At 41.6% G+C, this 27,742-nt stretch overlaps 1 protein-coding gene across 1 annotated transcript; it reads left to right on the top strand.

The window, feature by feature from the left end:
• The first annotated feature begins 732 nt into the window (after window positions 1–732).
• IGFBP5 (insulin like growth factor binding protein 5) lies at window positions 733–27,238 on the top strand. Its single transcript, XM_075181104.1, has 4 exons — window positions 733–1,809; window positions 18,188–18,393; window positions 18,508–18,627; window positions 21,566–27,238. The coding sequence occupies exons 1-4, from the start codon at window positions 1,479–1,481 to the stop codon at window positions 21,695–21,697; spliced, it is 789 nt and encodes a 262-aa protein (XP_075037205.1). The 5' UTR covers window positions 733–1,478; the 3' UTR covers window positions 21,698–27,238.
• The last annotated feature ends 504 nt before the right edge of the window (window positions 27,239–27,742 follow it).

Here is a 27,742-nt window from a genome sequence, read left to right on the forward strand (position 1 = left end):
TTTGTTAGAAGGGTGTAATGGAAATTAACACTTCAACTGCCAATCTGAATATGGATCACCGTGTTTACAGCTGCACCAAGTCTTTGTCTGCCATGGACATATAGTAAAGAAAGACAAGACAAACAAACAATCAACTTGGCACCCATCAATGAAACGTTTATGACATTCAGATTTGCAAGGTGTACAAGATAATATTTTGCAAGTTTAATAATGTGTCTTGGAAGACTGTAATCTCCCCTGAATTTTAACCACCCCTCCGTTCACAGAGACCCAAAATTCATCTTTAGCCCAAGAAGAAGAAATAAACCAAGAATACTTTTCTTAAAGAATATTCTTACAGCCTGGGATTTCCAGCAAGCAGAGCAGTTTGATAAAAAGTTTCTGAAAAGTTTCTGTGCCCCATAAAACAGTCTCTTATTTCTATGAAACTTCTGCAATTTCATTCCACCCAGCCTTAAAAAGAAATGTTTTGGGAGGGGCTGAAAGTTTGAGGGTAATTTTTTTTTTGCCTTTTCAGAAGTTAAGATAATGTCAGCGTATTCTTTCATTGTTCACTCACCCCAGCTGCGGGGAAAAAGGAGTTAATTCACAATGAGAGACCTGGTGATAGTCTACTTCACTATATTGCTTAGTTACTGGCAGCTATTCAGGCTGGCTGTCGTGATATCGAATTGCAGTTAAAGTCTGGCAGGCAGCCAGAAGTAGTCTATTTAAAAGACAGCCTGCTCTAGTGTGATCAGTCTCTTTAGAAACTTCTGCAGGGTACAACTGTTGGGAGATTTACAAAGTCTTTTTTTTTTTTGGTCTTTATGACTTGCATACTTTTGCGAAACTCATTCTGATTTTTTTTTTTTTTGCATTTTTTATTTTGGAAAAATCTATGCCCAGTGTTTAATTTAATCAGGCTGCAGGTTTAGCAGATAAAGGTTTTTTTTTTTATGATTATTATTTTTTTCATTATTTGAGGAATTTACACGATTGCATGATTTTTTTGTTCCCCCTTGCAACAGTCTGCAACAATATTACTGGATTACTCTTGTTCCATTGCATTTTGGTTTGTTAAAAACACACCCCCAAGAAGAAGCTTGTGATATAATATATGTATATATATATATATATATTCTCAACCTGTTGCTCACTTTGCAATATAGACTGGCTTGCAGCAACAGGTCGTAAAGACTTGTTTGTTGATTTGTGTATCTGAGGACAGCACCTTGGTGTGTACAGTTAGTGGCAGCAATTTGCATGATTTTTATTTATTTTTTTTCTCACTCCTATTTGTTTTTGTTGTTGTTGCAATTCCTGACTGTTTTATAAACTGGGATTACATCCCTATTTTTGCTGTGGTGTAAGTGAGAGTTACACCTGGAGGAGTTTTTTGTTTTTCTGGGGGATTGCGTTTCCAAGTGTTTGCATTTTTTGGATTATTTTGCAGGGGCACCCCATCCCTGTGCTTGCACCTCCAACTCCATTATACTATGATCCTGTCTGCCTGCTTCATCCTGACCCTGTGTCTGGGGCTCTGCCAGTGTCTGGGCTCCTTTGTGCACTGCGAACCTTGTGATGAGAAGGCGATGTCTATTTGCCCACCAACCCCCGTGGGCTGTGAGCTGGTGAAGGAACCAGGCTGCGGTTGTTGCATGACATGCGCCCTGGCGGAAGGACAGTCCTGTGGGGTGTACACAGAGCGCTGCTCCGGGGGGCTCCGCTGTCTCCCTAAACAAGGAGAAGAGAAGCCACTGCACGCCTTGCTCCATGGCCGGGGGGTCTGCCTCAATGAGAAGATCTACAGGGACCAGGTTAAAATAGGTAAGTGCACCCAGATATCTAGAGGTGGCCTCTTTTTGGATGTCAGATTGTTCTCTGCAGCCCTGTCTAGCTAGTTCACCTGTCAATCATATGTCTTTCCAAAGCTTTAGTAGCCTGATTGACAGCTGTCAATCAACAGGTTGGGCAGCAGCCATATTTTTTTTATTTATTTTTTAATCTTTGGAATTTTTTTCAGGGCGGATCTTTCTAATGCAAAAGTGTTATCAGCTATTTACACAGATCAGTCTATAATCTTCCCCAACCTCATAACACCCTTTTATCCTAAGTTCATGGCAAGTCTTAATCTCCAGTGTCATGTGGACTTTGTGTCAGGGTTTCCTTCATGACGTTTATTTATAAGCATGTTCACTGCAAACTTTCTGCAAAGTTCAGAAACGTCTGGTAGGGATCGTGCACCCTCCCTGATGCCCAGACAGGTACATATTGCAGCGAGATGGTGCAGGGGGTGTCTGGGTACAGCTCATGCAGTAAAAAAACTTACTGTGTCCCCTATTCATATGCATGAAATTATAATGCCATCATTATTGAGGGTTAATCATGTCAGCCTTGTCTTGTTTGTTATCCGCCACGTCTGATGTTTATGTAAATATTCTGCAGGTGTGCAACTCTAAAGCAGAAAGTGTACTATTTGCAGGTATAAAGCGCCAACAGGTTCTGTAGCGCAGTACAAAGCCTCCAGAGCGTGCCTTATCCTACACAAAGAGTTGCATCATTACTTGCGTTTGGCTTCTGCGAATACCTAAGGAATCTGCCACAAGTCCCCGTCCCCCCCTTCCTCCTCTATTCCAATCCCATATTACTGAAATATAAAACTCAGCCAAGTTACAGTCCTCTGTTTAACTGTTTGCAAGCAACGCTCTGTGCAAGGAGAGTCTGCAATTACAAGAGGGGATAACTTTAAAACTTTGGCACTTGCAAACTTTTCCAGCAGTAATAAGGAACTCACCCCTGCAGACACACACACCGATTTATTTGTTCAGATTAACCATTTGCTGTCACGAGCTTCATCAGTGAGGAATTCTGCAGCCTCTCAGCCAGTGAAATGCTTTTGTTTAGACGCTGCCCATGTATCGTACCTATAAATACCTTGCAATGTATACATTCCACGGTACTGACAGCAGAATGTCACCCTGTCACTAAGGGGCACACATCATGACCTCTGGGGTCACTGACATACTTGGGTTTAATTACAAAATCCACACAAAAAATTAACTATGTGTTCTAGAGAGTACAACTGGTTAATGACTTGTTCATTTAAGAAATAAAAAAAAAAAAATTTGGCATGTCAACACCCCTGAAAGGCTGCAGGGTCCACGCCTATCCGTGTTCTCAGCCCTGCGTGGGCCAATGCTTTACATCTGGTTTATGAGATGTTCTGTGGGTGCACCTACACCGAGTCTGTTTCCCAAATTGTATTACTCCACCCCGTAAACCCCAACAATGCCCTTTATAAAAGTGAGATGTCTTCATGTCCCCTTAAATAAGCTTGTTTTCTATATCTGTTTCTATATCTGTATTATTGTCAGGGCAGTTCTGTGCCCAGTCACTAAGAACTTTTATCATCTAGAAAACTGACTCTAGATAACTTAGCGGATTTGCAGACTTTCATGATTTGCAAAAACATTATTTTTGGTGCAGGAGTGACAGGGTTGCAAAATCTTTCTTACTTGACTGGGTTACAGAGAGGGGCAAACTGTGGGTCTCCAATATTGTGCTAAAGTCTATTTCAACATGCATGGCTAACCTACTATATTATTATATAAATATATCTTAGGTGTTCGTTAATTGGACAACATTTTATATACTGCCAATTAAAATAGTGAGATTGCATGAATCCATTACTACTTTTGTTCTATAGAAGAGGCAGATGACGGATCACTCTCCAGCTATAGTGGAACTACAAGTCACAGCATGCACAGCCAGAGAGACTTGTAGTTCCAATTCAACCGGGGAGCCGCAGGTTGCATAATCCATTTTATTTGTTAATAAATGATCGGTTGTGTTATCACACGGTCTATAAACTTCCATGTCGCTGAAAGGGTTACATCGCCCTGCAGAGTCTCGCTAGGTATGGCTGGCACAGAGCTACTTATGTAACCTGTATTCAGTGAAAACCAAGGCAGCCTCAACACTGGGTTAACTTAAAACTGAAAACGACAATGGGCGGCAATGTGGTCAGCATTGCAGCCTCACAGGTGCGTGTGGGTGGGTGTGTGCTAGGGAATATAGATTGTAAGCTTCGCTGGTTCAGGGGATGACGTGCATGATGAAACATTCTCTATAAAACGCTAATATCTTGGCTATTAGGTTAGTAAATAACATTTAAGAATAAGCACTGGCTCGCACTGCATTATTGCAGTGACCTAACCTGAAATGATGCCCTGTTAATGGGGGGGGGGGGGGCATTTAGTTGGATGGGTGCGTGCCCCTGTGCTTATTATAGAGTCAATATATTGATGCATTATTTATAAACGATATGTCCTAGATCTTTTCTTTCTGACACTTCTGTATCTGAGAGATGGTTTGTGGTTAAGTGCTTGATAGATTGAACTAGAATTCTGCCAGAGTAAATCAACATTTGGCCACTAGGGGCAGTGTGTTCTCCTGAGAACCTATAACACTCTGATTATTGGGGAAATCTGGTGGGTAATTGTAATGCTATATACAGGTTTCTAATAAAAATCTACCACTTGTCACAACATATATATATATATATATATATATATATATATATATATATATATATATATATATATATATTTATATTTATATGTATATATTTATATATATATATATATATATATATATATATATATACATACATATATATATATGTGTGTGTGTGTGTATATATATATATATATATATATATATATATATATATGTGTGTGTGTATATTTATATGTATTGTGTATATATATATATATATATATATATATGTGTGTGTGTGAATATATATATATATATATATATATATATATATATATATATATACATATATATATATATATATATATATATATATATATATAATATTTACTATGGCAATATTTCTTGTAACAAGCGCTATGGAATATGTTGGCGCTATATAAATAAATGACGATGATGATGATTCCTGTCAGTAACATCAGGACAACAAATGTAATGGGTGGATACACGCCCATGTTGGGTGAGGCCACGCCCTTTTCTGGTAAGCCACGCCTCTATAGCTGCCTGGGCTTCAACTTTCCTCAGAAGGGAGCTTGGGAACTGCAGTAGAAGAACTGGTATAATGGATTATAGTATTACATTATTAATAGGAACTTTTATATCTGTGTTACAGGGGAGTTCGCATCATTTTGAAGTGAAAAATCAGGACACCTACGTGACCTAATCCTTGCTCCAGCCATAAAATCCCTGTTATAGGAAACTATTCCCACTTGTCCTGATTTTTGGGTTCATCAGGAGTTTAAATGATGGAAAAATATGTACACATTGGGTGAAAAAGAAAGGGGGACTGTATCTGGTAAACCGGGATACATGGGAACTTTACTCCAGTGACCCCATCCACCGTCTTCTCAGTGAGGGATAGGGCACCACATGGGGTAGCGCCCCCTACCTGCCTACCAGAATACCGCATGTTCATTCAGGGTGTAACGATCTGATGTTATCTCACCTCGGGATATATTTACCAAACTGCTGATTTGAAAAAGTCAAGATGTTGCCTATAGCAACCAATCAGATTCTAGTTATCATTTATTTAGTACATTCTACAAAATGACAGCTAGAATCTGATTGGTTGCTATAGGAAACATCTCTACTTTTTCAAACCCACAGTTTAGTAAATATACCCCCTAGTGGTAGATTTATCAAACCTAAAAAGGAAAAGTAGAGGTGTTGCCCATAGCAACCAATCAGGCTCTAGCTATCATTTTCTAGCATGCCTTAGATAAATGATAGCTAGAATCTGATTGGATGCTACGGGTAACAGAAGGTTTGATAAATATACTACCTAGGCTGCTTTTGGGGGGGGGGGGGGTAAGGTGCTGTTTTTATTGTTTGTTTTCTTTAGGCAAGTTCATAAACCCTAACATACCACCCCAGATTCTACCAGTGGCGGATCCAGGGGGGGGGGGCGATCGGGGCAAAACTTGCTGCCGGCGGCTACACACTATGTGCAGGTCCGTTCTGCAGTGACAGTGTGCTGCCCGGCTGCTCTGATTGTGTTTAAAACACAATCAGAGCAGCCAGGCAGCACACTGTCCCTGCCGAACGGACCTGCACATAGTGTGCAGCCGCCGGCAGCCTTAGATGTCAGAAAGGGGGCGGGGCCTAAATCCTCCCCCCCCCCCCCCCATTCCCCCTAAATCGACCCGGGTATAGTAATTTTCTAGATCCGCCCCTGGATTCTACGTTTGGGAATGGGCACATGGGCCTCTCCATACAAGGCATGGTGGCAGGTTAATTCCTAGTGAATCAAGAGGCTGAATCTTGGGCCAGCCCCCAAAATGGCGGCCTCCACTGTGGGATACGCAGCAGGTACATTTCTAATTATATGATATTTGTGTAGCAGTCCCAATACCTGTCGGACTCTAGAGAAATGGGCGTGGCGTGTGGTTTGACGGATCTGGAGCTGTGACTAACGTGTCCTGATTTTCCAATCTGTGATGTTATTACAGTTCAGCACTCAGACATCTTATAATCTTTATTCACTTTCCCCCTTGTTAACGTGCGGTCTGTCAATCACGTCGCTGTTACACTGAATACTGATTATACCTCACAATGTCTGACTTGCAAAGATCTGTAGAAAGCCAGAGCCTGCAGCTACTCAGCTGTTGTCCCAGCATGCACCGCTCCTCCTTGTAAAACTCTAGACCTACAAATCTGCAGAAATTTTCGTGTTTATCCTGGAGACTTTCTGTGAAATACTTTAATGTCTACAGATTTTATGTGATGACCATTTAAAGGGCCATTCAACTTTTTTTTTATTTTTTATTTTTTTAAATTAAATTGATCCTTTAAAAAAAAAAAAATGCGTCTTCTAATATTCAAAGATGTTAAAGCTCCTATCCCAGGACAAGAGTTAAGATGTTTACCTATCTGTTTAGCTTTCAATGTACCTCAGTGCACTCTGTTATCAGCCTTATTTGGTCCCAGAAAGCTTGTTGTAGTGTCAAGATAATTGAAATTATTAATGTTGGGAGGGAAAAGCTTTCATTTATTGTTTTGCTTTAACTTATAGATGATTTAAACTGTTCAGTTTGGATAAAATGCTCCAATTTTCAAGGGACAGTTACAGGCCAGGTCTCAAGAATTTATTTGGTTAAGCAAAGGCCTTTCCGGTCAACAGGGTCTGCTCATTCACATAGTTTTGTTTTAAGCAGGAACATCGTTAATACCTCCGGAACGCGTAGTGCTTGTTTCAAGGTCTGATGTAGGGATCCTGGATTACAGGTGAAGTCTGGTGATGTCCTCATGGCAGGAACTACCACCCACCCTCCTCTCTTCCTTATCTCAGCGTATAACACACAACTTATGTACTTGACAACTGTCCCTAATAAGTAGTACTCTTGGGTTATGTCCCTATTTTTTCAACATTGGTCAACTGCACAATGCAATTCCTCTTATTCGGTAGAATAGATGCATTTCTTATAATCTCTCCTTCTATGTCTGGGCTTTATAAGTTGATATTTATTGAAGTGTACAGAAAAGAAGTCTTTTCTGCTGGTGTTGAGAGTTGCTGAGACGATGGGGACCGTGGTCCGTCCCAGGTCCTCCAGCTTCGCTGTAAAGTGCCCTTGGAAACTATTTTAAAACGTTGGCAACTTTGAACGTAGCCTGGGGCTCAGATTTTGTTTCAGTAATCAAGGATTAGTCAGGCGCTTGCCAAAAACAGAAGATTTGATGGGAAACTTACACAGGAGGCTTTTAACCTAGTCACTGCTAGGGCTTATTTTGCAGGTCTTATCGGGTATACCGGTCTAACCCCTTCTCAGACAGAAGTCTGTCCGTATTAGAGCAGTGGAAGTAGACAGGGGACAGTCAGAGGTTTTGTCTCTGTTTTTAAAGCACAGACCAACTCTATGATGTAATTTCTGTTCCTCTGTGGAGATACCTTTTTAAAGTGCCTGTTACATACCTTCCAACTGTCCTGATTTTGGCCAGACAGTCTCGACTCGAGGAGAATGTCCCACTGTGGCTGCTTTTTTTTCTAACTCTCAAGCCAGAGACGCGGACAATGTGACATTCGCAAGGGGCGGAGCCGTGTCATGCATTATAAATGATGGGTTATATGCACTTATGGAATTTCAGTTACCTACTCCTGTTGCGCACCTACAGACTGCGCCGTCCTAGGGAATTATTGGGCTGCATTGTCGCAAAGATTGGTTTAGCGCAGAAGACGGACGACCCCACGGCGTGTAATAAATGATTGTAGTAGCAGATATTTATTAATAGTAACAAAGTGAATATTTTTGTGTGTGTTGCTTATATACGGAAACAAAATATGTTGGGGGGGGGAGGTGGGAGGAGGCTGGGGGAGGCCTGCAGCAGTTTAAACTTAAGAACTTTTTTTTTTTCCTTGAAAGAACAAGAGATGGAAAGATTACAATGTGTGTGGGGGGAGGGAGAATTTGCTGTGTCAGGGCAAAAAATGATAATGAGCTGGAGATCCTGGAGAGAGACAGAGATTTTTAGGAGAAAACCTGCTGTTTGTTTAACCCCTGCTTGTTAGGCTCCCATCTGTTTCCTGGGGGGGAGTTGCCAAATTCTGTAGCAGACCACTGACAATAGAGCCACAGGATTAGTCCTGACTTTGGCTGAACAATGTTTTATTTCAAAACTTGTTACAAAGTTTAGCATTGTAACAATATTATGTTTTATTTGTATCTATGTGGTCCGTGTAACAACATTGTATTAATAAATATATTCCCAGAACTATAGGGATCATTGATCCCGTAGGTGAGAATTCATTACCCAAGAGCCTTAGCTGCGGATTACATCGGCTGTTTGCGGAAAAGGGGTAACAAATACAGCACCCAGCGGGGGGATATCAGAACATATTCTGGATACACTACACTAGTTTAATCATCCAGCACCAGGCGCTGTGAATGGCTGAGGGGTAGATTTATCGAACATTCTAAAAAGGAAAAGTGGAGGTGTTTCCCGTAGCAACCAATCAGATTCTACCTAGAATTTATTTAGTACATTCATAGAATATGGTAGCTAGAATCTGATTGGTTGCTATGGGCAACATTTCTACTTTTCCTTTTTAGAATGTTTGATAAATCTTCCCCCTAAACCCCTGCCTCTGAATGGCTAATAGGTCGCCTAAAATTACAGGTGAAGAGTTCTGTCCCATATTGGCCCAATATGCAAATCTTGATTAGTTACTAGATTGGCTGAACACTGGGGATTGTAAAATGTGATTTTTATTAGAACTTGTGGTTAGGGGTTCAGGGGAAGATAGAGGACACTCCATTGAGCCTAAAGCATTCGCATGCAGTGAGCCCAAGTGGATAGAGCAGTATCCAAAATACACCGCCCTACCTCCGCCTCCGCCTTATGCAAGTGGCCAGGATGTCCCTGAACCAATAAGTTCCATTCATATAACCGTATTCTTATATTAGCATTAAAACTACACAAGTAAAAACATGATTTTTGCCACCAGTGGTTACAGAGGCCTTGATGAGGCCAATGATTGCCACACATGCCATACTTCACCCAATGATTGGCACACATGCCATACTTCACCCAATGATTGGCACACATGTCATACTTCACCAAATGATTGCCACACATGCCATACTTCATCCAATGATTGCCACACATGCCATACTTCACCAAATGATTGCCACACATGCCATACTTCACCCAATGATTGCCACACATGCCATACTTCACCAAATGATTGCCACACATGCCATACTTCACCAAATGATTGCCATACTTCACCCAATGATTGCCACACATGCCATACTTCACCCAATGATTGCCACACATGCCATACTTCACCCAATGATTGCCACACATGCCATACTTCACCCAATGATTGCCACACATGCCATACTTCACCCAATGATTGCCACACATGCCATACTTCACCCAATGATTGCCACACATGCCATACTTCACCCAATGATTGCCACACATGCCATACTTCACCCAATGATTGCCACGGGTGCCACAGATCACTTCCAGTTCCGTTGTGTGTGAGTCCTGCTTGGAGATCAACCCAGGAAACATCTTTAGAATCGATCCCGTGGAGCAGCCTTAAAGAGCGACACTTCCATAAGAAGAGACAAAGTTGCTGACTAATGAGAGGATCCTCTTACAACCTCTCATGTTCTCGATGTCAAATGCATGTTCAATGGAGGTTTCTATCCCACAGCTGCCCACTGGCCTGAGTTCCAGATATGTCTTTAAATAGTATCCAGATGCACAGTACAATTCCTTTTCATTCTGTATATCGGAGACCAGTTTCACTGTCTAGTTACATGGGCTAAATATATAAAAAAAAATCCAATATGCGAAGTCCAATAAATCTATAATAATGGACAGTTGCAGAACGACCCAAATGTTGCTCTGGGACCCAGTTATTCCCCACTGATGATTATATCACACTAAGGTCATCCAAAATATAAGAATAAGAAGGATCATCATCATCATCACCAGTTATTTATATAGCGCCACTGATTCCGCAGCGCTGTACAGATGAAACTCTGTTCCACCGTTGGCGATTGTGACATCATCGGTTGCTGAGGTCTGTGGAGTAGACCAGCGCCTTCCATTCTCATAGGTATTATTTGCCAAAAGCTCCGCCATTGAGCTCTCATTTTTTGAATATTGTTTTCATGTTTGTTACTATATTAAGATCAAAGGCAAAATTTACTAGCAGTAGTTTAATTCTGTGGCCTGTTTTGTAACCTGCGCTTGTCGACCTCTTGCTCTTTAATGGATCCATCCGCACAGTTGTACGTTGCAGCCACTTCTCAGAGGACCTTTGTGCTTCTAGAAGTGAGAAAAGCGCAGATGAGATTTATATATTGTCATTTTTGCAATTCTTCATACTATTAAAAAAAAACTTAAATGTAGTAAGTTTTTACGTTAAAAACTAAAATCGGAACCAGTCAGTACCCGTTGGAGCAGGAATTAATTGTATTTGTATCAAACTGGTACATTAGTGTGAATGATATATAGTTATTGTATCCTCATTATTTTCTAAATCATAACTGCCGGGATAAATTCAGTATGAAGCCAATTTACATTTGTTATTTGTATTATATACACTAACTTTTAATATCTATTAACTTATAAAGCCCAGTGAGGGAACATAGGTAGTGAGATTCTTATATACAGGATGATAGGAACTGTATGGTACAGAAAAATAGGGACTGTAAGGGCAGGCCTTTAAAAACTGGGACTGTCGCTGCAAATTAGGGACTTTTGGCTCCTGTGCACCTGAAGTGTGATCTAGTAACCCCACACATGACCGACAGGTGATAGGAGTTTATCTAGTAGCAGCAGCCATTAGTCGGGACCCTCGAGTTGCAGACACCTGCCTTACTCCCCTGTGACTGCTGGGGGGTGGGGGGGGGGGTGTAATAGCTTTCACTGGAGTATGCTGCATTCCTCGGGTAATGGACAGATTACTGCTTGTGTTGCAGGATTGCTGGTCAGGAAAGAGTGCGGGTGATTGCTGGGGAAGGGGGGGTCAAGCAGGTGTGTATACAGAAGATACAATTGGGGGAGGGGGGGATGGGTTTGTTTGAGAATGTCAGAAGATACTACAGAGGTCATGTTTCCACAGCTGATATCCATGGTGAAATTGGGCGTACAAGGATAAGTCTGTTTGACTTAATCTCAATTAACTGACCCCCCCTGGTTCTCACTCAAACTGTGCTGTTAATCACCTCCCTGTTACAAAGGGTTTCTCTGGGGAAACACAATCTATACCCTCATCAAGTGAGACTTTTAGATCATTTGCAGCACAAAACCGAATTAAAATGTTTTCTTTATTTCATTAGAAAATAAATCGCAGGTAGGGGATCAATGGTCAGCAATGCCTGGGACTTGGGGGCCTAATTCTGACTGGCTGCATGATCCCCCTGTTAATTATAATCCCTTGTCGCTACGATAAGGGATCATTTTAAAAACCTTTGTGTTAAAAAATCACGCCAACCGATAAGAGGTTGTCCAGGGATGACTCTACCGGTCCCGGAGTCTCGAAGGCTGCACAGATGGATCCAAAGAGCTTTCTCTGTATGGCAGAACAGCTAAAGCGTTGGCTATCGGGGTCAAGCCCAGAAACGCTGTTTTCCAGAGCTTGTAAAATTGGCCCAGACCGCAGCCCCCATAGAAAATTTTGCGATACTTCGCCTAATACAGGGGACAAATATGATATCTTGTACATTAGGCTTTTGTTAAATGGATATGTTACTTAAAAATGCCTAAATAGTGCGGAAAAAGCTGTTTCTGCATTGGTTTAAGGCATAATAAATTGATGCCTGGCTCTTTGGTGTTTTCCCTAATTCATAACCACGTCTAACTTTTCCTCATTCAAAAATGACCCCTGTTATAGAAACGCTGCGCCTAAATTGTTTAGCAGAGCTCCTCATAGTGACTGTAGAGGAAACACTTGGTGATCCTGTCTGTGTGCATGAGAATATCGCGCAACAGCAGCAATAATGTGTGTATATGTGCGTGTATATATATATATATATATATATATATATATATATCTCACCATTTTACATGCAGTTCCTGTACTGATGGCTGCTGTAACTAACACCAGATGTGCCTCTGTCACAGCCTCAGTACCCGCTCCTGGTGTTTGTTAGTGTAGCCGGCTGGAGCTGGTTGCTGAGTTACTGCCTGGTAACATTTGAGGGGTGCAGGAGGTACCCAGGCTTTTTTTTTATATTTCCTTCTGCTGTTTTCCTTTCATATGTGTCAGGTTTCAAATGCCTGACTCAGCTATTCCCATTTCTGTTCCTTAATGCACCATAAGCAGCCTCCGTCCGGTTTTAAATTTGAAAACACTCACTTGTTAGCCAGTGGCCCACACAGGCTAACAAGTGCAGTGAGGGTGGTATGGCTCCAATGGGGGGTTGCCCAACGGGAAGACGGCCCAGGGCACTTAGGGACATGTGATACCTGGTTGTAGTATGTACTTCAGAAAAGGTTTGTCCTGATGGTGGCAATATGTTTAGTACATAAACCCATCAAGTGACACACTTCAAAATTAGTCGTAGTTAAACAATAAAGGTGTGAGAACCATCCTACGGATGGCGACCGCGGCATTTCGGGCTGGTCACCACCACTTTGATTCCGTTCGGTGCCAACCAAGCATACGGTGCTTAGAGTGCCTAGAAGTTTACAAACAGAAGTAAAAAGAATTGGTTATAAGCCAGAATACACCGGCTATGTGTCTGAGACATGCAGCGTTTGTCTGGTTTACAGGAGCCTCCAACAGTCCATGCTCTTCAACACGTAATTGCGAATAGAGGCCAGGTCGTGAACAAGGGGTGATTGTGAGATTCGCAGGAGCACGTGTAACAATGCCACTTTTCTCTGCTTTAGGGTCATGCTCACGTAACAGAGGGACCAACTGTGGTTTCACCCATTCTCTCCCAGAAGGGCCGTAAATCCACCTTTCTGCAGTCCCTCCCCCGGCAACTAAAGGGTTCGAGGTTGGAGGTGGGAAGAAATCTTTTGAGTGTTTTCAAATTTAAAACAGAGACCACATCTAGAGTTAACGTAGGGTTACAATGCAAATCTGGATTTATGAACATTGTTTACACCGAGGTCTCTGCCAATTTCAACCCAGCTGGGAAAGATGGAAGAGAAGGCGGGGTACCGCTGGCGAGAGGTGTATTTGGGGAAACAAATAGATTTATCTTTAAAGGAAACCTTGTCTTGCACGTTGCAATGCAGAATCCGTTACCAGTTTGCTCAGCATGTTTTCTATTTATAAAGAGGAAGAGGCGTTTCAGAGCTTGTACGCCTTTTGGCGCTGAAAAACAACGCCTTATAAAAGCGAGGAAAAAACCTTGCAGTAGAGCGTTCTCAGGGTTCTAGTAGCAGCGTGTGCTGTTTATTTAATGAGCACCCCCAATAGAACCTTGTTATATTACCGTTAACACTCGGCGAGGCTGCAAGATAGAAATTGACGCAAAGTGTGCGCTTTTCGGAAAGTGCGTCTGTACGGGTCCTTTTTCTTACATTATGTTATTTCCCAGGTGTACAAGGCCTTATAGTAAATGCAGAACAGCATCCGCTATGGAACATGCTGGCGCTGTATTTAATAAATGTTTATAATAATCCCAACTCAGTCCCGGATGAAGGGCCATCATTGATCACTCATTGTAGGTGACAGTTATAGAGAGATATTTTCTACTGACCCCTCTCGGTTCTACAATTCCAGCTTCTGCGGATCGTGAAAGAAGGAAATTATATAAACGGAAAAAACTGGTCTATAAATAGTAGGTAAAATTGAGTTGAATTCTAAAACCTGTAGGGACATTTCCTTATTTTCTTTATTTTTGTCCTTTAACAGTCGCCAACAGTTACAAATACTTTCCAGGTTCAGTTTGCTGCTGAATGGCTACATCCACTTGGGTTACATGCGACTTTGTCTTCTCTGGCCTGTGAGCACTACAACCTCCATCATGTTTTCTGAAGTTGATGAGGGTTTTACTCCTTTTCTATAAATATTAACTTCGAAACTCCAAAGAATAAGAATAGCTGGTGGGAATTGTATCTAACGTGTCAAGAAAGAGGAAGTTTATTGCACACTTGGTCAGTACTGAAAAATCGGGACATATTTTTTAAAAGCCGGGACTTTCCCTGAAATTAGAGACACTTTCCAGCTATTCCATAAATGGTCGTGAGGCATCGATCGTGTTATGAAATACACACATTAAGGGGCATATTTAACAAATAATGATAGTGCACTATCGTTCACTTACCGTGAAATTCAGGTCCCTCTGTGTCCTCTGCATATTTAAGAAGGGGGCATCGCAGCAGATATCGTGCATATCTTCTGCTTTGCATTCCTTTTAGTTTTTGGGAGCAGTCACCATTCTACAGTATGGTGACTGCTCCCAACCGCAATCTAACAAGTTCCGAAAAAAAGTTTTATCGGTAACTTGTCTTGATATCATCATAATTGAAGGATTTCAGTGCTGAAGAGCAGAGCTGGACAGCGCATGTGTGGAGGGATCACATGATCCCTCCCTGTCACTCACCGCTTTCTCTGCAACTATGAGCGGGAATGTTTGTGCGCATGTGCAGTTTTTCGAACTGCACATGCGCATTTTCAGCATAAAGAAAAATGAAGAGGATCTGGAGGAGATCCGTGGACATCGCGTTCCGAAGAGGCGGGGTAAGTGTGATTTTTTTTTTATCACAGAAACAGCAGTTTATCGGAACTGCTGTTTCTGTGATCCGTTTTTAATACATTTGAGAAATAGTTTAATCCTTATCCATGCGATAAGGATTGATAACTATTTTTCATTTTTGCCGAACATTGATAAATGTGCCCCTAAAGGTGGTCATCTGGCGCGAATGCTGCGTATCCGTTTCTAGGACCCAGCGATATCAGGGGATGTGAGACGAGAAGTCTTGGGAACCAAGAAGATACGGGCAGGTTGCACTGATGATGTATTGGCGAGCTGCAGCAGCTGTGCACATTTGTCTGTCTAAGACGTCCAGGTGGCTCAGGAGAGAATGTAGCTCAATATTTACTTACACATTCCCTCCTAGAGTGTCATCCTCATTACAGCCCGTCTGTGCCGAGTGATGTGTGCGATCCCCTCTATATATATATTGTCTTTCTCCAGCCGTTTAGTCCTATTGAGGGTCAGCGTCTTTAGTGTCCCCACCCTGAGATATTGGGGCACCTGCACAGCTGTACAGGGTCCATTGTCAGCCAGCTGTAATTGTATTTTCTTTTCTTTATTTGCGGAGGGGGGGGGGGGAGAGGGGGCAGTAAATGAGCTGGGAGCAGAATTCGATAGTTGTGGGGGGTGAGTGAATGTCCCAGGTCCTTTCAGAAGCATTGAATAGCTGACCGTAAGGTCAACGTGACAGAGGAGAGGTGGAAAGTTGGGAGGAGGGGTGGGGGGGGCTAGAACCAGTGATTTCCAGTCCTGTTTTCAGGTACCTTCTTTTCTAAAGTCTTACTAAATCTAGTATAGTACATACCCGCCAATAAGACACATTACACCCAGTTCAAAAGTTTTTTACTACTGTAGAAACCCGGCCTGAATTAATCAATTGGGAAAATAAGTTGGGAAGTTCGGCGGAACACGTTGTACCTGGTAAAATAAGCATAATAAGCATAAATATGGGCAGCACAGTGGCTCAGTGGTTAGCACTTCTGCCTCACAGCACTGGGGTCATGAGTTCAATTCCCAACCATGGTCTTATCTGTGAGGAGTTTGTATGTTCTCCCTGTGTTTGTGTGGGTTTCCTCCGGGTGCTACGGTTTCCTCCCACACCCCAAAAACATACTGGTAGGTTAATTGTCTGCTATCAAATTGACCCTAGTGTGTGTGTGTGTGTGTGTGTGTGTGTATGTTAGGGAATTTAGACTGTAAGCTACAATGGGGCAGGGACTGATGTGAATGAGTTCTCTGTACAGCGCTGCGGAATCAGTGGCGCTATATATAAATAAATGGTGATGATGTTAATTCCCAATAGTCCGGATTTTCTAAGCGATGTCTCAATTCTTGGCATGACTTAGTTGGATCGGGGACAGTGCTTAATGCGTTCAAAGTTTTGCTTTTTATAAATGTTGGGTGGTGTGGATTAATTATTGTGTCCTTGCACAATTCACTTGTGTTTAACTATAGTACTATATGATGGCGTTTTACATAATATAATGCTCCATTTTTATTACACCACCTTAAAACACAGTCCAAAGCTGGTGTTTATAGTAAGGGTGGTGTTATAAAGAGGGGATCATATTATATCTTCTTCTCTTTCTCCTCTTTTTTCATCACAAGCTGTTAATAGTTATTCATATTTGATTATTACAATTCACATTGTGTAGTTGAGGAATGGATCCTCTAGGTATAATATCTGCTGGTTTAGGGGGGGGGGGGGAGTTTCACGTGTCAAAATTTGCAAGGAGTGTTCACGTGTAACTATTGAGTAAGGAAACAGTGGTAGATCCCTGTAATGAGTGTCAGTGAGTCACCCACCTCTGACAATCCAGAAATCTTTCAGTATTTTGGGTGAGATATGAGGACACAGCTTTGCAGGAGGCTGCAGAATTGTTTCCATGCAACTGCTTTTGCCTGACCTAGATGAGAAGATCTTTGCCAGGGAATAGAGGTGGGAGAGAAAAGGCCATCAGAACACTATTAATGCCATTGGATTATACTGCAACATAAATAGTTCCAAACAGAAAGTCATTGGAACTTGAGCTGCACATTAATGTAGGAGGTGGGGTTGGCTCGGAGTTAACTCTTGCCAGCCGCAGAAACTGATTACCTGCTGCACATTTAATGCACCCTTGTTTAACCCTTAGCTGCGGGGGGGGCAAAAAAATCACTGGATGGATGCATCTAATGGACCATTAATTGAGCCTTGCTGTAAATGATTTTCAAATTCATTATTTGCATCCCCTGTCTTTTCATAGCAAGTGTTCAACAAAAGTCACAAAAAGTTAACAAATGCAAATGATTTAGAGCAGTTAAATAAAATATTAGGTTTTAGCTCCCTCTAGTGGAGGCAGAGGATAGTGAAAAGTTCAGAGAAAATGCCAGTTAGGCAGTAAGTAGTCAAGTTCCGGACTAAAAACAAAGCCATTTAAATGATGTAAATGGTTTAGAATAATGCAAGATTCTGGTATTGGCACATTTGTCAGTGTGACATATATTACAGTCAACTTGAAACTAATAATATACATATTGCTTTCTGCTGTGGTTTTGTATCTTGTACTTTACTAACCTTTGCATTTAAGTCTGCCAAAATTGCTTATGTAATTTGCTCAATATGAAAACAAAAAAAGAAAAGAAAACCATTGTACCATGTATGATATTTATTGAAAAATCCAATCCAATTGGATTGTCTTTGAGCGTTTAAGACAGACAACTTGGTGCCAGCTGTGGCATTTGGTGGTTCAGCAGATGACAATTTGGATGTCTTAAATGTCCCTGTTTGGCCATTTGTAATTGCTTTTATTTAGCAAATCAACATGTATCTGTCAACGGGTATAAAGCACTGAAAGAGCAACTATGAGATTCCGGAGGGTACAAATTTATAAGTCGATTGTATTTAGTTGCCATTAGTAAATGTCTACCTCCGTTCAACTGTATTATTCTCTTGCAAAACATTTCATTGAAATGACTGAGAATCCAATCTCTTCTAGAGCGAGAATCGAGGGAGGAAGACCCAACTACGTCGGAGACAGAAGATATCTATACACCAAAGCCACGAAAACCCGGACGCGGGATCCCTGAGCATAAAGTTAAAGCTATAAACAACTATCGGCAAACAAAGTACTCAGCCGCGAGGATCGTACAGGTGGACAGCAAAACTCAGTCACACTCCTCCCCTGAGTACAGCATTGAGATAGTGAGTGTTGTGTTTCTGGACTTATTAGTGGTTTGGTGGCGGAGGGGTAAAAGAATACATATAGACCTTGCAACTCCATATACTGTAGTAGCTGACGGCAGACATCTTTTTCAGGGTCCCTGTCGTAGGCAGATGGAAACAGTCATGCAGGACATGAAGGTTTCACATCGCGTATACCCAAGAGCTTTTTATATCCCCAACTGTGACCGTAAAGGATTCTTCAAAAGGAAACAAGTAAGAGAATCTCTAACATCAATTTTGATCAATAAACTAGTTCTCTTTTGAGCTATTTAACCTATACCGGCAGCTTTGTAGCTAATGGTTGGTAATCGCACTTTACTTTTTAATAAAACTATAAATGCTCTTGTGTGAGGCAGTGAGCAGGGTCCCCCAGCAGCACCCAGTATTTCAGGAGACGAGTGATGTGTTAGTGAGGGCAGGGCTGCATGTGACAGGGGCAGTGACATGATGTGAGGAGGGGAATGGAGGCAGCAGGAAGCCACAGACTGAGAGTTATATAGTGGAAGGAGCAGGGTCCCCCAGCAGCACCGAGTATTTCAGGAGATGAGTGATGTGTTAGTGAGGACAGGGCTGCATGTGACAGGGGCAGTGACATGATGTGAGGAGGGGAATAGAGGCAGCAGGAAGCCACAGACTGAGAGTTATATAGTGGAAGGAGCAGGGTCCCCAGCAGCACAGAGTATATCAGGAGATGAGTGATGTGTTAGTGAGGACAGGGCTGCATGTGACAGGGGCAGTGACATGATGTGAAGAGGGGAATGGACGCAGCAGGAAGCCACAGACTGAGAGTTATATAGTGGAAGGAGCAGGGACCCCCCAGCAGCACAGAGTATATCAGTAGATGACTGATGTGTTAGTGAGGACAGGACTGCAAGTGACGGGCAGTGACATGATGTGAGGAGGGGAATGGAGGCAGCAGGAAGCCACAGACTGAGAGTTATATAGTGGAAGGAGCAGGGTCCCCAGCAGCACAGAGTATATCAGGAGATGAGTGATGTGTTAGTGAGGACAGGGCTGCATGTGACAGGGAAAGTGTCATCATGTGAGGAGGGGAATGGAGGCAGCAGGAAGCCACAGACTGAGAGTTATATAGTGGAAGAAGTAGGGTCCCCAGCAGCACAGAGTATATCAGGAGATGAGTGATATGTTAGTGAGGACAGGGCTGCATGTGACAGGGGCAGTGACATGATGTGAGGAGAGGAATGGAGGCAGCAGGAAGCCACAGACTGAGAGTTATATAGTGGAAGGAGCAGGGTCCCCAGCAGCACAGAGTATATCAGGAGATGAGTGATGTGTTAGTGAGGACAGGGCTGCATGTGACAGGGACAGTGACATGATGTGAGGAGGGGAATGGAGGCAGCAGGAAGCCACAGACTGAGAGTTATATAGTGGAAGGAGCAGGGTCCCCCAGCAGCACAGAGTATATCAGGAGACTAGTGATGTGTTAGTGAGGACAGGACTGCATGTGACAGGGGCAGTGACATGATGTGAGGAGAGGAATGGAGGCAGCAGGAAGCCACAGACTGAGAGTTATATAGTGGAAGGAGCAGGGTCCCCCAGCAGCACCCAGTATTTCAGGAGACGAGTGATGTGTTAGTGAGGGCAGGGCTGCATGTGACAGGAGCAGTGACATGATGTGAGGAGGGGAATGGAGGCAGCAGGAGGCCACAGACTGAGAGTTATATAGTGGAAGGAGCAGGGTCCCCCAGCAGCACCCAGTATTTCAGGAGACGAGTGATGTGTTAGTGAGGGCAGGGCTGCATGTGACAGAGGCAGTGACATGATGTGAGGAGGGGAATGGAGGCAGCAGGAAGCCCCAGACTGAGAGTTATATAGTGGAAGGAGCAGGGTCCCCCAGCAGCACCCAGTATTTCAGGAGACGAGTGATGTGTTAGTGAGGGCAGGGCTGCATGTGACAGGTGCAGTGACATGATGTGAGGAGGGGAATAGAGGCAGCAGGAAGCAACAGACTGAGAGTTATATAGTAGAAGGAGCAGGGTCCCCAGCAGCACAGAGTATATCAGGAGATGAGTGATGTGTTAGTGAGGACAGGGCTGCATGTGACAGGGGCAGTGACATGATGTGAGGAGGGGAATGGGGGCAGCAGGAAGCCACAGACTGAGAGTTATATAGTGGAAGGAGCAGGGTCCCCAGCAGCACAGAGTATATCAGGAGATGAGGGATGTGTTAGTGAGGACAGGGCTGCATGTGACAGGGGCAGTGACATGATGTGAGGAGGGGAATGGAGGCAGCAGGAAGCCACAGACTGAGAGTTATATAGTGGAAGGAGCAGGGACCCCCCAGCAGCACAGAGTATATCAGTAGATGACTGATGAGTTAGTGAGGACAGGACTGCAAGTGACGGGCAGTGACATGATGTGAGGAGGGGAATGGAGGCACCAGGAAGCCACAGACTGAGAGTTATATAGTGGAAGGAGCAGGGTCCCCAGCAGCACAGAGTATATCAGGAGATGAGTGATATGTTAGTGAGGACAGGGCTGCATGTGACAGGGGCAGTGACATGATGTGAGGAGAGGAATGGAGGCAGCAGGAAGCCACAGACTGAGAGTTATATAGTGGAAGGAGCAGGGTCCCCAGCAGCACAGAGTATATCAGGAGATGAGTGATGTGTTAGTGAGGACAGGGCTGCATGTGACAGGGACAGTGACATGATGTGAGGAGAGGAATGGAGGCAGCAGGAAGCCACAGACTGAGAGTTATATAGTGGAAGGAGCAGGATCACCCAGCAGCACAGAGTATATCAGGAGATGAGTGATGTGTTAGTGAGGACAGGGCTGCATGTGACAGGGGCAGTGACATGATGTGAGGAGGGGAATGGAGGCAGCAGGAAGCCACAGACTGAGAGTTATATAGTGGAAGGAGCAGGGTCCCCAGCAGCACAGAGTATATCAGGATATGAGTGATGTGTTAGTGAGGACATGGGCAGTGACATGATGTGAGGAGGGGAATAGAGGCAGCAGGAAGCCACAGACTGAGAGTTATATAGTGGAAGGAGCAGGTTCTCCCTAACAGTACAGAGCAGTGATGTGTGGCTACTATCGCACTGATTGTAATGTCAAATCCACCTCTATTTGAAACCAAGCGCACACATCCAACCAATCTGAAAATTATCTTTTTTTTTTCCCTGCAGTGCAAACCTTCCAGAGGCCGCAAGCGTGGAATCTGCTGGTGTGTAGATAAATATGGACTGAAACTTCCTGGCAGCGATTACGCCGCCGGCGACCTGCAGTGCCACAGCTTTGACAGCAGCAACATTGAATGATCCCCCTGATCAGTGACCCACGATGGCCGGATGGACATGATCACTTGTGTTTTGTAACTTTTTTTCTGGGGTGTCCCGGAGGGATCTTCTCCCCTTTTTTTTTTTTTTTTTTTTTTTTAAACTTTGTATTTTTTTCTTCATCTCATCGGCAATACCGGAATAAAAAAAAATTCTTGAAAGCTTCAGAAGTAAAAGAAAGAAAGAAAAAAACAAAAATGATGTAGAAGCCGAGGGAAGGAGACTGTCTGTTGAATTTATAAACCACAGTGAGAAGCTTGAGGCAACAGAAAGATGTTTTTCTGGAGTAGGGAGAAAGTTGGGGGTTTCCTCCGGGAGAAGAACTGTTGCGTTTTAATTTTATTTTTGTTTGTTTTTGACAATGGGAAAGTCCTGATAAGCTTGTGTTAGCTCTATGCTATCTCTGTTTTAGTATTGACTGACTGAGAGAATTCACAGCACATGTGTAATATTTCAGAGAAATGTATGTTGTCATAAATATTTGCTATGTTTTGAAACTGATTAATCCGCTCGGTCTGAAAATTTCAGGGCTCGTCCCACCGGAAGACCTGAAAAGATAGCCTAGAGACGACCAGTCAGTCAGCAGACACAATATTGACTCCTCGTCACTCTTGATAAAACAAAAGTGATGGCGAAACGCAATGTAGGGAGAGGAACGAGGAGGTGGCGTTCTGGTTTGCTTTTCACTGACTGGCCGAGGCTCTAGAAATCGCTAACCTGTCACTTTAGTACTCTAGCTGTAGTTTTGTCTATTTTGACGAGCACAGGACACTTGTGAAGATGCACTCCATATGTAGAAAATGATTGCTTGAGGGCTGTATGTTCCGATAATTATTTTCTCCTAGCATTGACTCCGTGCCGCGTAAGGCATGTTATATATATGAGGCCTGATGCCAGTCCGCTCTACACAAAGACCTTTTCTCTTTTCAGCCGTTAGAACCCTATGTACTCAATCACAGCTGGGTCTGTAGAGAATCATCGTTAGGATTTTAATTGCTTGTTCCTACAGCAGTAAGTTTTATGCCTTATTTGCTGAGAAGCTGTGACGTTTTTGATTCTTTTTATACATCTATATATAATATAATTTTTTTTTTATTGTTTTTTGGGGGGGGGGGGGTTTGCCTTCTACTTCTATAGTAACAATAGAATGTTAAAATATGAATCCCCGTCCCTTCTGGTTGTCAACCATTATTTGCCCACACATTTTAAATTGCCCACTTAGCTTTGTTTCTTTGTTGAAGGCATCACCCGCAGGTCCAGGTTTCCTTTCCACTAATTCAAGGGCAATAGGGCACTAAAGTAGATGTAGAGAAAACAAATACCCCCCCCCCCCCCCCACCCATTGTAGGATGATCAGTGCTGTTTCTCTTAATGACGTTTCAATAGTTTGTTGAAAAATATAAGCTATAAGGACATGTTGCAACTTTGTTTTTTTAATGCATCTGAGAATGATTTGAGTTGATCTTTGGATGGCTCGATGAGTAAGAGGGCTTAGCTGTTGGTTCTTGGGCAATGCCAGGTCAAATGACTCAAGCTGTAAATGAATGAAGGCTTTAGACCCTTTTCTAAGTCTCACGAAGCCACACGGAAGCTGTTCTGACATTTCTGTTTCACGGTGAACTCGTTAAATGTTTAGGTGGAGCAGGTAGAGAACTTTCTAAAAGCCAGGAACAGAAGACTTCTAGAGAACAGAGAGACCGGCATGATGACTAGTCCGATGGAATCCACCACTTGTTTCTTAGAAGGATACATTGATATGGACTAATGAAAATGATGGTTATAGATAAAGCATACATCTTCAGGACTGGTTTCTATTTGTAGAGTTGAATTTCAGCAGCGGTGGTTTCAACGTGGACTGCTGATGATCCCACCTTGTTCCAGAATGGCCACATTGGGAGACGTGCCGTGGACTCGATAAGCAGCATCGCTCATGGTTAAGCATGGCATTCCTTCAATTGCTGCCTGTTTATCTCTATAGGGAAAATGCAAGACAATGAGTTAATATGTGAACTTTGCAAAGAAGCGGATGGAATCCGACACAACGAGTGTTCTGTCGGAATGTTTGATGGACCTTCGTTTATTTCCATTGGATTTTGCAATTTCTGAATGTCCTCTTCGCTGTGCGACGCAATATTTCTTGAAAAGCTTTGTATTCTTACTCCTGTAACAAGCAAATGGCTGTTGGTTCTGGTTCACGCTCCTATTGCTCATGTCTGTAACTTTAGAAACCGCTGACATTATCCATGTAGAAAATACCAATTGTTTCTGCTCTACACGGCAGTGGCTGAGATTAGAGTTGTCCACGGACGAAAGTTGACCGTTTATTTTCTAGAGCGCTGAATGTGGGAAAAACTTTGTTCAGTTTGAAGTAGACAATATTTAGACAGTGCACAATCGGTCTACAACACCTTGGATGATGATATGAGACTCTCGCCCTCACCAAAAAGAGACAAATTAAGAATCAAAACAAGATGCGAAAAAGTTGTTCTGGGTGCTGTATTATCTATAAAAAGAAAAAAAAATCCTCTCCGCTTGTTTTTTTTTTTTTTTTTGCGGAGTTTTGTGTTCTTGTGATGTTTTTTTAAGCTTTTTATAATATGATAAAAATAAAAACTGCAATCAATTGCAGTAAACGTCCTATAATCTTTCCCCAAACAGCATTTTTATGAAGTATGCCCTACAAATACATACATCTATAAAATGTATATTTATTTTCTCATGTTTTTCAAATTAGTTCTTCTAATAAGACCTGACACCTCCTTCATACCAAACGGTAAATTCACTGGTATATACAAAAGGGATGTTCAGCCAGACCGTGCAAACTTAGGTGCAACGCACAACACTTCTTATAATTTAATAGGTATTCCAGATCATCCCTCAATAATGCTTTCGCTGAAAAACCAACACAGCCTACCTACTACAGCCCCCCCCCCTCCCTGGACAAAAATGTAGCACCCCATTTTTATGGAGGGTTTTTGAATGTGGTTTTTTTTCTATTTTCCTTCCATTATCAGTTTAGCAGTTTTTACATCAGCGGTGGCAGTTTAGGAAAGCAGCAGATAGTTTATGTATGTGAAATTATATTGCCACAGATTTGTAGACAAACAACAACGTAATGCAGTGCAGATTGTTTAGCATTGTGGCGCAGTGGGCGTCCATATACTGTAAATCACAGCAGCCAATCAGATGACTGCTGACATTTTGCTGCTGCAGTTTAGAAAGTGTGGGCGAACGTCTGATTGGTTGGGTTACAGGACAGTTGTGGAAAAAAAGTGTTGCTTAAGCTACTATGAGTACGGAGGCTTGGAATGGGCACAGAAGAGTGAGCGTTGGTTCGTTCAGCATTGGTATCGGTTATTGCATTGCGTCAGTTGTTTTCAGTAAGTTCTCCAATTTAGTGGCAGCCTATTGACCACTTGCTAAATAGCCGCAGTGTTTTGGTTTTTTTAATGGATGGTTCCAACCATAAGATTTGTTTAATTTATTTTATGGGGCTTTTGCCAAAGTATGAAGGACATTGCAACCAACCCCCTTGTCCGTCTGTTGTCGGAATAATACAAGGCCACCATTCACAAAACTTTAAATTATGTTGCATATTGGAGAATGATCATTTGTGTATTTCATATATAAATTTTCACAACATTTTCCATCCCTAGCTAGAAACTTCTTTTCCGCTGCCAGTAGCAAGTTGGTAATTTAGTAAGTGTTTCAGAAGTTTGTGTGTTTTGTACTGTGATGTTATAAAGACTAAAGAGCATTTTTTTTTCTCTTTAAAGGTCAGGTTTGTGCTATCGATACTTTAGGAAAAAAAAAATGCATGAATTCAAGTTGAAAGGATATGAGAATTTGTTTCTAAGGCTGACAATGAAACGGTTAACTGGCTCTTCTTTAGCAGATTTAGAATAAATATCTGTATTTGCTAAGACGCATCCAAGATTGAATACAGCAGCAAGTTAGTGGCCTCTCTCTTGGTTGCTTGTTATAAATAATTCTCTTTTAGGCATTGTTAGGTTTTTCATGCAAGCCGTGGGTTTGGTTTTCAGGCAGAGGAATTCCATCGTACAGGCCATCTGTTCAGGATTTCCCTGTCTATTTTTCCAGTGATTACATTGTAGCGGTGAGCATTTTTGCAATTGTTTCTTTTTAAGGACTACTAAATATAAAATGTAAATTTGCCTTATGTAAAAAAAAAGCCATCAGCAGCATTCCTAAATATGTTGCCAAGTCTTTCAGAGGGATTTTCAGCAGTTAAGATATTTGAAACATATGCAATTCGTACGCAACGGTCTGCAATGCTACTGCAAATGACTGATAACAGATAACAGTAGCTTGCACTCTGCTGCATAGCAATGCAATGACTATGTCAAATATCTCAAGGCGTGGAAACTTTTGCATATATATTTTCAAATTTTAAAAGACGCCCTTTCATAGTTTTGCAACTGTTTGTTAGGTTAGACGGCACTTTCAATGCCATCTTATGTAATACCGATTATTGTTGCTCCTGCGTGCCTACTTGTGGTTGTCCATCTATTCATAGCCACGGCATCATGAATTTAAATAAATAAATGGAATTTTAAAGGCCAGGAGCGATTTTTAGCACTTCCGCACTTGAAACATTTTGAGATATCTTCTAGAGTTCTGATTGGTCCAGCTAAATATCTTCTTTTCTGTGAGCTGTGGATATGGAGAAAATGCATATACATAATGGTGATAGATGTCACGCAATTAACAAAAACAAAAAACCTGTAAATATTTTCCTTGAATCTTAAATGTGCTCGAGTCAGTTGAAGAATGTTTCTAGTTGGAATAACACATTTGTGAAAGTCATTTTTTTATTTTTTTTATTTCTTATGCTAAAGCAGCGATATATAGCCTTGTTTGTGTTTATTTTTGTTTTTATTTCTTACAATTTTTATTTTTTTTTAAACCACTACTTCAGGAGTATTTTTTGCACTATTTTTTAAAATAATTTCTTTCACGTATCTTCAACCAGCGGACTTAATATTAAGTCAGTTTACCATCCACTTCTCAAACCGTTTGTGAAGACTCCATCACTACGTCAGACGCAATGTCGTCTATAGACTGAGGGTCTCCCCTAACACTGTTTTCCGCCTGTTTATAATCGGTCTCAATTTTGTATATTTTTTTTTTTTTTTTGGAATGCAATATTCACTGCATCCGTTTTACAGGATCCTGTATCTTTCATTGTTTGGGTTTTAATTCCATCTTTACATTACAGATATTCATAATCTTAACCGGTATAAAACAAAAACTAAAAAAAAAAAAACGATATAGTTAAAAAAAAAAAAATTGTGGAAACTCTGCAAACAATGGAAACTGTAAGTTCTCTGTTTAACATTTTGTACTTAATAAAAGACGAAAAAAAAATCTCACATTTTATTACAAAAAAAAAGTGAAGATTGCTTTATACTATTTATTCATCTTATAATTTATGTTACTCATTCAATCTTTGTCTATTTTTTGTCATGGCAAAGCATTTATTTAATAAAGTTATGTATACAATTTTTTTTTTAGAATTAATGTATTTAATTACCCTTGTTGCTAAGAGTAAATGGTCAGGTGTTAAATACATGTAAGTCAAATCTTCTAAATAATTACAATTGCGTTTGTGAATATAAATTTGTGGAATATAATTTGATAACGAGTTTCAAAACAAATTGAATTTTTTTTTTTTTTAATTTTGCAGAATATTACTTTTTTTATTCACTAATGCAATGTTTTACCATATAGAACAAACCGCTAATAAGGGTGAAATCTAAAGGTGAATGATGGTTTATTTATCAATAGTTTTATCCTCTATAAATTTGACCGTGGCTGCAGTTGATCAATTATCGGGAAATATACTTATATAAAGTATTTACCGTTCGTTACCTAAAGTTTTAAGAGTTAATTAATTAATTCTTTGTAATTCATTTTTTAACAAGTATCAAAACCAAACCTGCAAACTTTAGCCAAAAATATGCTGCACCCACCAGTATGGAGAACATGACAATGGGACACTTTCAA

The sequence above is a fragment of the Mixophyes fleayi genome, chromosome 7, assembly GCF_038048845.1.
Source record: "Mixophyes fleayi isolate aMixFle1 chromosome 7, aMixFle1.hap1, whole genome shotgun sequence".
NCBI lineage: Eukaryota > Metazoa > Chordata > Amphibia > Anura > Limnodynastidae > Mixophyes > Mixophyes fleayi.

Coding starts and splice junctions, on each gene's coding strand:
- IGFBP5 (XM_075181104.1), top strand. CDS start 1,479: ATGATCCTGTCTGCCTGCTTCATCCTGACCCTGTGTCTGGGGCTCTGC. Junction 1,810..18,187: donor CAGGGACCAGGTTAAAATAG/GTAAGTGCACCC, acceptor AATCTCTTCTAG/AGCGAGAATCGAGGGAGGAA. Junction 18,394..18,507: donor CTGAGTACAGCATTGAGATA/GTGAGTGTTGTG, acceptor CATCTTTTTCAG/GGTCCCTGTCGTAGGCAGAT.